Below are 12,166 nucleotides of genomic sequence, written 5' to 3' on the forward strand. Positions count from 1 at the left end.
TGGAGCTTCCCCCGCTGGCCAGCTGGCTGGGGGAGGGGGGAAGCCTGTAAAACCAGGGGATCCCCCGTTGGGACCTGGGGATTGGGAAGCCTAATTTATCTTAGTCTAATTTTTTTCATTCCCTAGTAAATGTGAGTAACTATGAATGAATTGTAGCTTTTTGGTTTTTTAAAAAAAACCATTTGTCAAAAAAGACACAGATATTGAGATTTTGTAGGTATGCACAGCTACCATAATGTACTACATTAATTGCTTTCATGGTGGATTGCTTGTTTTGCCTCTGATTCTTTTAGCTGACCCAGTCCATGTGCCCTGGAAGTTTTCTATCACAAGGTACATAGTGGTGGAAAGGAGCAGCAGGAAACTCTCAAGCTTGGGATGAGACCAGGGAGGGAGAAATGGAAAAATGAGTGAGGATAAAGATTGCAGGATTGAGCTTCTCAGATGGTTTTACAGCATGAAGCGCTTTCACAGCATTCTGTGGTGTTTTGTTTTTGCAACTGCTGTGGAGATGTAACTGCCACAGTTGCTGCATTTATGTGATTTTGTCCTTTTTGTGATTTTGGTGCATCTTGAGTGAGGATGCTCTTGAGTGAGGATGGGGCATTAACTAGCATGCACCAGACCAGGCCACACTGCAGATGCTGCCATTTCAATGAGACTTTGAGGGAACAGGTTTTTGCAAATCCATGTTTTTGTGTAACATTGTGCAGTAGATTTCAGAGGCAGTGTTGTCTGTTGGGCTGATCTGCAAACAGAGTTGTATTTAAAGGTGCATATTGTTAGCGCACTTACTGGTCACACTCTGACCCTTCCCTTTGCGCATGTCCTGTGTATAATGATGCCTCTCCTAAACAGCAGAGAACTTTGTACCCCTCATGCATAAGGAGGTGGGCGCATCTGAAAGTCAGATCACACACCCTATTTCTACTGCACTTGGATAAGACGATAAAAAACGTAAAGGTGCAAGCACCAGTCATTTCCAACTCTGGAGTGATGTCGCATGTTTTCACGGCAGACTTTTTACGGGGTGGTTTGTCATTGCGCCTTGGGGCTCTTTCTGGATAAAACAATAACCATGAGGAAATTTAGGAAATATGTGACTTTGTTGATTAAAACAAAAAAAATAAGGTCCAGGCCAGTGGTGCAAAATAAGGTAAAGATTCTATTGTTATTCTATTCTGTTACTCAGCTATTGATCTTGTCAACTTCTTAAAGAATTACTTCAAGACTAACAGATTCCCCTGACGAAGCCTACTGGCAAAGCATGTTGGAAATTTTAACAGTCATCAAATATATTTCACCTTCTTTTGCACCATCAGCCTTAATCTTATTTTTTCTCTTTTAGTGACTGGTGTGGCCCGTTCACTTTCTCTTTGTTGATTCATGCCAGTAGTTGCCAAACAACTCAAGCAAGCAAGACAAACTACCCAGTACCAGAAGGAGGCAAAAGTCTTCCATTTCACGAGGTGGGAAGAAAGTCTGGGAAAAATCACTCAAGGCCTGCATCTTCACACCGCTGAGGCCTGTTCTCTGAGATGCATCAGGAAAGATCCTGTGATAAGCTTTTCTGGCCTGTGGGAACATACTTGGCCCCAACAGGCCTCAAGCGCACTGCAAGAATGGAACCCCAAATCTGGTTTCACAAAGGTGGCAAACTTTCTTTTGAGCGCCCTAACTCTTTTCTGCTCACAGCAGGAATGACCAGGGCTGATTACTGGTGCTCACCACTGCAGACAAACAGGTCACAAGAGTTTACCTTGGGTGTCTTGAGGACAAACTTGTGCTTCCCTTTCTCGGGACAGATTGCTGCCTTCATCTCTAGGAGTTTTGCCACTTGTTCAGCAATCTGAAAGAGAAGATACTGAATCAGCAGAGGTGATACTGTAGACAATCTTGACTTCAGCATATTCACATGCTACCATAGACAAATACAAAACCCTTACTCAAATCAGGTAAATGGACGAAGAAGAGATTGGATTCATACCCTGCCCTTCAGTACCCGAAAGAGTCTCAGAGTGGCTTACAATCTCCTTCCCCTTCCCCTTGCCACAACACACACCCTGTGAGGTAGGTGAAGCTGAGAAACTGCTCTTGAGAGGAACAGCTCTGTGAGAACTTGTGACTGACTCAAAGTCACATCACAAGGTACATGTGAATGAGTGGGGGAATCAAACCCATTTCTCCCAGATAAGAGTCCGTGCACTTCACCACCACACCAAACTGGTTCTCAAACTGTCCCTGAGCCAGGAAACGCGCCCCCCCCCTGCAACAATGACTACAAGTTAGTTCTGTTGCAGGTGCAATTGCACAGCATTTGCTTCTAGTTTACTCACCAGCTCACTTTTGGTTAGCCCGTTAGAAATAGCATAAAGCTGTTTTAAAATTACAGCATGTTCCTTCATAGGCATTCCGCAGGTCAGACTTACTCAGTATTGGCAAGGCCCATTCTATCACTTTCCTTACAACAGCAATGTAAAGGTTACTGGGGTAACAAGGAGATTCCCTCACATAAGCTGTGAGTATGGAAACCACTGCCACTTCTTTGAAGGGCAAGGAAGAAAGTTTTACTTCAACCTTTATGCAGTAATCCAATTGGAAAGAGGGAAAGAATGCTAACTCTTCAGCCATCCAATAAGGCCACCAACTTATCAACAGAGCAGCAGCACTCTTGAGGAGTCTGCCCAGCATTGGCGCCTTTTATCATAGATATGGGGAAAGGTGAGGGAAAGATTGTGTATCCACACTTTCTGGTCTTACCTGGAATCCCCATTTGACAGATGAAAGCAATGAATGCCGACATGTCAGTGAATGGAGCATATCCATATCTGATTTCAGTCAGACACTGGCTAAGATGGGGCGGGGCTGAACACAGTGAAGTCTGACTTCATTTACACCTTTGCTACAAATCTGAAATATGCTTGGCACAGGTCATCTTTCTGTTTTCAACATGACTGGGCTGTTACTTAAGTAACTCCAAAGGAGCAGCAAAATCCACTGCAGCAAAAGCCTTGCAGTGTAGCAGCAATTAGTGGTTCAGGCAGAGATCAGGCCACAGGCAAGTTCAGGAAAACCGCAAACTTTATTTAACGTGCACACGGACCCCCAGATCAGACTCATGTCCAAAAGAATCTGGGAGCCCCGATTCCAGGACAGCAGTGCATTAGAGACTACCATCCTTTTATTCCAGCGGAGGCTTCTGAGGACTGCAGCCCACTTCTCCAAATGTGCGTAGCACAGCAGGGCCTCACACAAGCCAGATGTGTGTGCGTATGTGTGTATACACACACACACACATTACAAATAAAAAACCTAAAGAATACGACCATAAAGACCAGGAATGCAAAAGACCCACAGCTGTTTGACCCTAATTACTGGTGTCCTCCCCTTTCAAGAACAAGCCTTGTGCATAAATGACAGATCGTCACTGCAAATGACCAAGCAGCTTCTAGTCCACAAAGCTGCTGCTGGAATAAAACCTTGCTAGCTTTGAGGGTGCCAGGAGGCTCCTAACGACTTCCCTGCCTGACCCAGTCCTGGCTAGTACGTGTGGATTGGGCAGAATCGAAGGCAGACCCCCATCTCCTGCAGTGTCTTCTACTAGATGCAGAAGCTTGCAGTCTTCCAACGGGAGTCCCCAATGTGGGCACCGCCACTCGAGCGGCCGCAACGGAAGCAGAAAAGGCTTCGACGTGGCCTCCACTGCAGGGCTGTCGTGAAGCCATCGCGGGGAAGAGGAGTAGAGGCCGCCTTACCTCTTCCGGGCTGGCCTTTTGCTGCTTCAGGCGCCGCACGGTGTCCGCCTGCTGCCTCAGCGCCTCTGCCTCGGCCATGACAGCGACAGCCACCTCCAGAGCCGAAACCGGCAGCAGAACGGAAGCCCGGCGACAAGCAGACGCACACCGCCTTCAGCGCGCAGCCGCACGCTACGCGCCGGCGCATGCGCACTGCCACGCGGTGACGCCGCCAGGGCTTGCCCACACGCCCGGCCTGCGCCAGCTAGCGCTGCTTGGGAGACCTACGATGCAGCCGGCGGGGATGATGCAAGAACGGCTGAGGATGGCGCGAAGCCGCTTCTTGGCTTGCATGCCTTTCGGCCACCTCACGCTCTGCTCCTCCAGCTGCCTGCTTGAGGAGCCACGATTCAGCTGCAGATTTGCAGTTCTCATCCATGTCTCCTATAACAGGAGCCCTGCTGGGGTTACTCCTTTGCAAATGGCACAGAAATGTCGCTGGCAGGGTTGCCAACTCGGGATGGGGAAATCCCTAGAAATTTAAGATGGAACACGAGAAGGGCAGGGGAAGGGAGGGACTTCAGTGGGATATAACGCCTTTGAGTCCGTCCTCTGTTCAAGGGAAGAGTTCGCTGTAGTCTGGAGGTCTTGTAATTCCAGAATGGAGATTAGCAACCCTAGTCACAGAAGTGGCCTCTGCCCATTTTTCATCTCCTGCTAGCCCACGTATGGCCTAATTGCCCACTCAATCACCCAAAGCAGAAGCTGTGAGACACCATTAAGCCTTTCCTTTGGTCACAAGAACCCATCAGTTTGTGGTGTTAACGGAATTCAAATTCCCCTCTGGAATCTTGACAGTGAAATCAAAGCAATTGGCTTTAACCTCTTCAGCCCTCAGCTCCTGAACCCTTATGCAATAATGGGGCCTGCATATATCATACTCCAATCAAGGAACAGGCAGGATGTGTAGAAAATGTTGACTTTTATTTCATTAAAAACACACCAAATGGCAAGGAAAGGTCCCCTGTGCAAACACCAGTCGTTTCCGACTCTGGGGTGATGTTGCTTTCATGTTTTCACGGCAGACTTTTTACGGGGCGGTTTGCCATTGCCTTCCCCCGTCATCTACACTTTCTCCCAGCAAGCTGGGGACTTCATTTTACCAACTTCGGAAGGATGGAAGCCTGAGTCAACCTCGAGCCGGTTACCTGAACCCAGCTTCCGCCGGGGATTGAACTCAGGCCGTGAGCAGAGCTTAGGACTGCAGCTTTAACACTCTGCGCCATGGGGCTCTTAAATGGCATATTACCAGGGCTTTTTTTGAAAAGTCCAGCAGGAACTCATTTGCATATTAGGCCACGCCCACTGACATCACCATTGTTTCACACAGGAGTTTAAAAAGAAAAAGCCCAGCAGGAGCTCATTTGTATATTAGGCCACACCCCCTGACACCAGCCAGCTGGAACTGCTATTCCTGCTAAAAAAGAGAAGCCCTGCATATTACACAGTTCTTATTCCATTAGTATTGGAAGGTAATTTTATAGATATCATGGACTGCCAGAAAGACAAGTGGCTTCTAGACCAGACCATATGAAGCCTGAATTCCCCCTATAAGCTGAAATGATTAAACTGAGGCTAATAGAAGGGGAAGATATGGAAGTAGTGACAGACTTCACATTTCTGGGATCCAAGATCACTGCAGATGGCGACTGTAGCCATGAAATTAAAAGACGTTTGCTTCTTCGGAGGATAGCTATGGTGAACCTGGGCAGTATAATAAAAAGTAGAGACATCACCCTGCCAACAAAAATCCGTATAATCAAAGCAATGGTATTCCCAGTAGTAATATATGACTGTGAGAGCTGGACCATAAGGAAGGCTGAGCACGGAATAGTTTCTTTTGAGATGTGGTGCTGGAGAAGAATCTTGAGAGTCCCTTGGACTGCAAGAAGATCCAGTCAGTCAGTCCTAAGGGAAATCAACCCTTGGAAAGTCAGATACTGAAGCTGAAGCTCAAATACTTTGGCCACCAAAAAAGAAGGGAGCACTCACTGGAGAAGTTCCTGATGCTGGGGAAGACAGAAGGCAAAAGAAGGGGACGGCAAAAGATGAGATGGCTGGACAGCGTTACTGATGTAACAAACACAAATTTGAGCAGACTTAAAGGATGGTGGAAGACAGGAGGGCCTGTCATGACTTTGTCCATGGGGTCGGCAAAGAGTTGGACTCGACTGAACAACAACAACAACAAATGAGAATACAATAATCCTAGGAAGAGCTGAAGGAAGGAGAAAAAGAAATTGAACGTCTTCCATGATGTACTGGAAGCCAAGGCCTTCAGTTTGCAAGACCTGAGGAGGGCTCTTAATGATAATGACATTTCGGAGCTCATTAAGTCATAGGATCACTGTAAGTCAGAAGCCACTCAACTGCACATAAGACACACACGTTGCATTTGTTCTTAGCTGCAATCTCACTTGAGCCTCAGCAAGAAACGTAGACAATAAAATATACATGATCAGGAAGAGAAAGAACAAGCTGTCAATGAACTCATGGTGATCCTGAGGCTGCCCGTATTATGGAGAAGTTAGCTCCACTGATTTCAATGGGGCTTGCTTGTAAGTAAATGTGTATAGGACCATGGCTCAAGCAGGGTGTGGATAGCCTAAAAAGCCCTCATGAAAAGGTGCACTTAAAAAACCTACAGAAGTTTTTTTCTACAACTTATGAAGCAATAGGTATGCAATGGGCTTGTGGGAAGGAGGGTGAAGAGTCTGTCTTAAATCAGACGCAAAAAAAATAATTCTTGGGGCCTGCATAGGATTAAGTGAAACCTTCAAGGCAAAGACTTTGAGTTAATTGTAATAGCACAGTAGCTCTGAACAGGCACGTGAGGTAGTAAACAGAGTAATCCTTTATTTGAGAGCACGTTGACATTTAAAACCTCCCAATTAACATGGTTTTTTTCCCAAAAATATACAGACAGCTCAACTCCATCAACTTTTACTCTGAAATAAGTTCCGCCCGTTCTGGGACCTACTTTCAAGGAAACATGTTTAGCAGCCTTAATAGGAAGCATCACCTGCAAACCCCAGAAAGAACGGCCAGTCTCTATGCAAGTTTCTGTATGTGGCCCTCCTTGAAGTATAAAAAACTCTATGCAACAAATAAAATGTACCCTCTCCCCTGTTGAAAAACAACAAAAGCATGCCCATTAGTCAAAACGTTAAAAAAAAATTAAACAGCAGATGGAAGTTTAATTCCAGAATAGACTAATGTACACACACTCAGCACAAACAACAGTCAGGTGGGACTTTAAAAATTAACAAAATATTATTTGCACATAATCTTTCACTTCAGCAGAAGGACCCAGTTCAGAAGGACCCAGTGCAGCCACAAACACTGGAATAAGTTCTTGATAATTCTTTTAAAGTACCAGTATTTTATTTGCTGCAACTGATTTGCACACCCACCCCACAAGCGCTGCATTCAGTGCAGGCACCAAATATTGAGAAAGACAGGATGCCCAGGCATCGTTCCTCTTCGGTCCAAGAGGCAGCTCCAAACACCAAAATGAACATGGAGCCTGTCTAACTAGGAAGGGCTGTCTCAGAGTTCCTCAGGAGTTCCCCTTCTCGCAAAACCTGTCAATTCTGGATTTAAAGCAGGCAGATTCAGACAGTATAAGCATGTTTACTCAGTAGCAAGTCCTAGTGAATTCAACAAAACAAAGTTTAAGACCAACAAACCTAAGTCAGATTGAGGTGATGAGAGAGGAGGTCCTACAACTGATGGACAAATTAAAAATTGATAAGTCACCAGGCCCGGATGGCATACATCCAAGAGTTCTGAAAGAACTCAAAGGTGAACTTGTGGATCTCTTGACAAAAATATGTAATCTTTCATTGAAATCTGCCTCCATTCCTGAGGACTGGAAGGTAGCAAATGTCACCCCCATCTTTAAAAAGTGTTCCAGAGAGGATGCAGGAAATTACAGGCCAGTCAGTCTAACTTCGATACCAGGAAAGTTGGTGGAAACTGTTATCAAAGAGAGACTCAGTAGGCACACTGATGTACAAAAGTTATTGAGGAAGACTCAGCATGGGTTCTGTAAGGGAAAATCTTGTCTCACTAATCTGTTAAGAGTTCTTTGAGGGGATGAACAAACTTGTGGACAAAGGGGACCCAACAGATGTTCTTTGCCTTGACTTTCAGAAAGCTTTTGATAAAGTTCCTCATCAAAGGCGCCTTAGTAAGCCCGAGAGTCATGGGATAAAAGGACACGTCCTCTTGTGGATCAAAAACTGGCTAATTAATAGGAAGCAGAGAGTATAAATGGGCAATTTTCACAGTGGAGGGTGGTAAGCGGTGGGGTACCACAGGGCTCAGTACTGAGTCCAATGCTTTTTAACTTGTTCATTATTTGAAGTTGGGAGTAAGCAGTGAAGTGGTAAGTTTGAGGATGACACTAAATCGTTCAGGGTAGTGAGAACCAGAGAGGATTGTGAGTCATTCCAAAGGGATCTGTCGAAGCTGGGCGAGTGGGCGTCAACATGGCAAATGAGGTTCAATGTGACCAAGTGCAAAGTAATGCACATTGGGGCCAAAAATCCTAACTTTATATACAAGTTGATGGGGTGTGAACTGGTGGAGACTGACCGAGAGAGAGATCTTGGGGTCATGGTAGATAACTCGCTGAAAATGTTGAGACAGTGTTCGACTGCAAAAAGAGACCAACGCTATGCTGGGAATTATTAGGAAGGGGATTGAAAACGAATCAGCCAGTATCATAATGCCCCTGTAAAAATCAATGGTTCAGCCTCATTTGGAACACTGTGTACAATTCTGGTCACCACACCTCAAAAAAGATATAGCTTTGGAAACAGTCTAGAAAAGAGCAACTAGAATGATTTGAAGGGTTGGAACACTTTCCCTATGAAGAAAGGTTAAAATGCTTGGGGCTCTTTAGCTTGGAGAAATGTCAACTGAGGGGTGACATGATAGAGGTTTACAAGATTATGCATGGGATAGAGAAGGTAGAGAAAGAAGTACTTTTCTCCCTTTCTCACACTATTTATTTTATTGGATTTATATCCCACCCTCCCCGCCGAGAACTCATGGACATTCAATGAACTTGCTGAGCAGTTGGGTTAGAACTGATAAAAGGAAGTACTTCGTCACCCAAAGGGTGTAACACATGGAATTCACTGCCACAGGTGGTGGAGGCTACAAGCATAGACAGTTTAAAGAAGGGATTGGATAAACATATGGAGCACAGGTCCATCAGTGGGTATTAGCCACAGCTTATTGTTGGAACTCTCTGGGGCAGTGATGCTGTATTCTTGGTGCTTGGGGGGGGCACAGTGGGAGGACCTCTAGTGTCCTGGCCCCACTGATGGACCTCTTGATACCGCCTGGGTTTTTGGCTACTGTGTGACACAGAGTGTTGGACTGGATGGGCCATTGCCCTGATCCAACATGGCTTCTCTTATGTTCTTGCAAAGTTAAATTCTGGGTACAAGCTTATACTCAGAATAAAACTTTGTTGGTCTTAAAAGGTCCCCCTGGATCCAAACTTTGTTCTGCTGATTCAGACCAACACCACTACCCTTATTTGCACGCACACACAGAATCAGTTTTAAATTTAAATTTGGGTAAGATACCCCTCAAAAGGCTGCAGCCCCCTTCAAAAAAGAATGCAGTAGTACTTGTCTACAGTTACTGCAGGGATCAACTTATAGACGGTTAAGTGATGGGATTTTTCTCCCGTTTTGTGTTTTATATGTGTGTGTGTATGTGCACACCTGGATGTCAACAGCTAAGTAATGGGATTTAAATGAGCTGCTGTAAGGACAAAGGCAATACATCCGAAGTGCAGAAAGGTAACAGGCCAGTTGGTAAGGACTGCATCACTCTCCCCACCCCCATTTTCGAATTAGTTTTTAAAACACCACTTACCACTGCACAATGACTATCATCTACACGCACTGCAAAAACACAGTATGCTGCAGGCATATGCCAAAGACGGTATGGGGCTGGAGAGAAATGGAGCTTGGTATTGTCAACTCCCACAGTTGCTGACTTGCCCTAATGATTCTTTTGGTCACCATGGAGTCCCTGTGCCCACGGGATGTTTCTTTAGGGGACATAGCGTTTGTTTCTACAGAAGGGCATCTTTCTGGAACAATTCACATGCTTGTACAGATTCAGGAGACACAGATCTGGGTTTCAAAGCTCTTCCTGAAGGCTATGGAAATGAAGACAGGAATCTAAAGAGTTGTCAGAACTGAAGAACAGAGGGAGCTGCTAGGATTGTGGTACAACCAGGACATTTTGTCAAGCTGCCTGGTGTGGGAGTGATGCTCACGCACATTAGGGGCATGACACTTCTCAGCCACATCCAAGGACATGCTGTGGTCTCTACACAGTAAAAAGGAATTCCATCAAAATTCTGATATTTGTAGGCAAATAGTCTCTTCATTAAGCATAAAAAAACAAACCGAAAATAAATTTTCACTCACAGGCATCATGTAGTGAAGGAATTGTGGTTCCAAACAAACTCGGGAGTTATCAGCAACATACAAAATACCAGGCATGGGTTAGTTTCCCTGTCCCCCTAATCCTGGATTCCAAGCTTAGATTGCCCCCAGGGTTTAGGATACTGGCTTGCTAGAAGAAAATTAACTCTGGCTAGCCTGCACACCTGTATTTGCATAGCCCTAGTGACTGGTCTTTGTTTGAAGCCCGGAGACCTTTAACACACTCTGCAAAGAAGAGGGGGGCTTGACAGAAGCACGGCAACAATCCAGGTGCGTGTGTATCCTGGCTTCACCTGGCATCTGAGCACAGCCAGAGAGTGGAGGAGGCATGAGAGGCAGTCACCAGGGCACAAAAAAGGAAGAGTCTTGCTGCATCTTTATTAGCTCGGATACGGATAACTCAGCAGCAGCTGCTCCCAGGAACAGCAATGTCAATGCTTTCCCACAAGGGGGCATTATTCTTATTTCGCTTCAGGACTCCACAGACAGTAATCAAGTACATTTTGAAAGCACTAACAAGAAAAAAAAATCAGTCCATAAACAGAATTCGTTTCTGGTTGTCCAGGACTAGCAAAAGAAACCTAAGACCGGAACCACTGGCAGGACTTTGTCCCAGTTAACATTTTTTAGGGGGTGGGGTGGGGGATTTGGGGTGTTTTTGTCAAATTCAGAGTTTTCTGTAGACATGGCTATTTGCATCGTTCCAATTTTAATATGTGTGCTGCCGAAGTGAGCACTATAGAGATGGCTATCTGAACCCTTCTGTGTGAATGCACGGTAACTATTCCTTCCATCTGATTCCATTAAAGTAGCACGACTGCTTTGTTCAGGGTGTACAGTGTAAACTGCAGAGAAGGGGGAAAAATGCCCCTGAATAAGATACAGGTGTTGAGGCTTTTCTGCAGCTGAGAGGGAGAAAGAAAATTCCTCTCTGTGCAGCAGACTGTTTTTCTTCTGCTATGCCAATTAAGCTTAAGGAACAGAGAAGGCGAAACAAACTTGGCATGATTTTAACTATACTAAAGATACGCTTGCCACTTCACATCCCTTTTAGTAGCTTCCTGCAGTGGTCAGAGGAAAAGACATTTCAGTCCTCCCTATTTTAAAAAACCCAAACAGTTTCTTATGGGAGCTTCTATAACTTTAATTCTTATGGAGTGAGTAACTGGATATTTGGGCTTGGCTGATGAGGGGCACTGGCACTCAAATCGACAAAATGAACCTCACCCCGCTTATCACACAAATGATGCCAGGATTCAAGAACGGAGAGTTAAGTAGGACAGAACCTGCCCATGCGACACTACCTTTTGTGATCAGCTATGAATGGGATGAAGACCTTTGTAACTAGCGCTGCCACATTTTTCAGGGCCCTGCTCCGGTGCTCAAGAAATTAAGCAGGTGATGCTTTCTCCACTCCATGCTAAGAAAGGCTTTCCTTGCTTATATCAAGCTGCTTTTAAAGGCAGAGGAGGAGCAAGACAGGTGTGTAAAACTGAACATTGCCTTTCAGCCTTTTAAATGTGACATGGTCCACTGAAGGCATGATGGCATCCGTTCTATTTCTATTTCAGGCAGCTGCTAAGATTCTGAACAGAGACCAAGCATTCACATCTAAGGCTCTGTAGCACGACCTTCTGAACATGCAATGCCTTTCTATTGGGACTCCTCACACTCTAAGGGGAAAGGCCAGCCATGCAGACTGGGCGACTTGCACAGACTTCACACTGGTTGACACTTCTGTGGACTAGCTCTGGCTGAAACAGCTCCCTGCCTTTGCATATTATATGGACAAAATGTATTACGCACCCAACTCAATGAATCAGACCCTTGTGAATGTGCCTGAAGTATTTAGCAGAGCAATGCAGGCTCTCCAACTCCCCTTAGAAAAAGCTG

The 12,166-nt window shown here is 45.4% G+C and overlaps 1 protein-coding gene across 1 annotated transcript in view; it reads right to left on the bottom strand.

Moving 5' to 3' along the window:
- The window catches only part of HARS1 (histidyl-tRNA synthetase 1), a 36,143-nt gene extending 32,224 nt beyond the window's left edge, over positions 1 to 3,919 (bottom strand). The window contains exons 1-2 of the mRNA XM_060254462.1: positions 3,756 to 3,919; positions 1,760 to 1,849 (exon numbers count right to left, since the gene is read on the bottom strand). Coding sequence (XP_060110445.1) covers positions 1,760 to 1,849; positions 3,756 to 3,833 — 168 coding nt within the window. The 5' untranslated portion in view covers positions 3,834 to 3,919. The remainder of the gene's footprint in view (positions 1 to 1,759; positions 1,850 to 3,755) is intronic.
- Between the last annotated feature and the right edge of the window lie 8,247 nt (positions 3,920 to 12,166).

The sequence above is a fragment of the Heteronotia binoei genome, chromosome 14 (genome assembly GCF_032191835.1).
Source record: "Heteronotia binoei isolate CCM8104 ecotype False Entrance Well chromosome 14, APGP_CSIRO_Hbin_v1, whole genome shotgun sequence".
In the NCBI taxonomy this organism is placed as follows: Eukaryota; Metazoa; Chordata; class Lepidosauria; order Squamata; family Gekkonidae; genus Heteronotia; species Heteronotia binoei.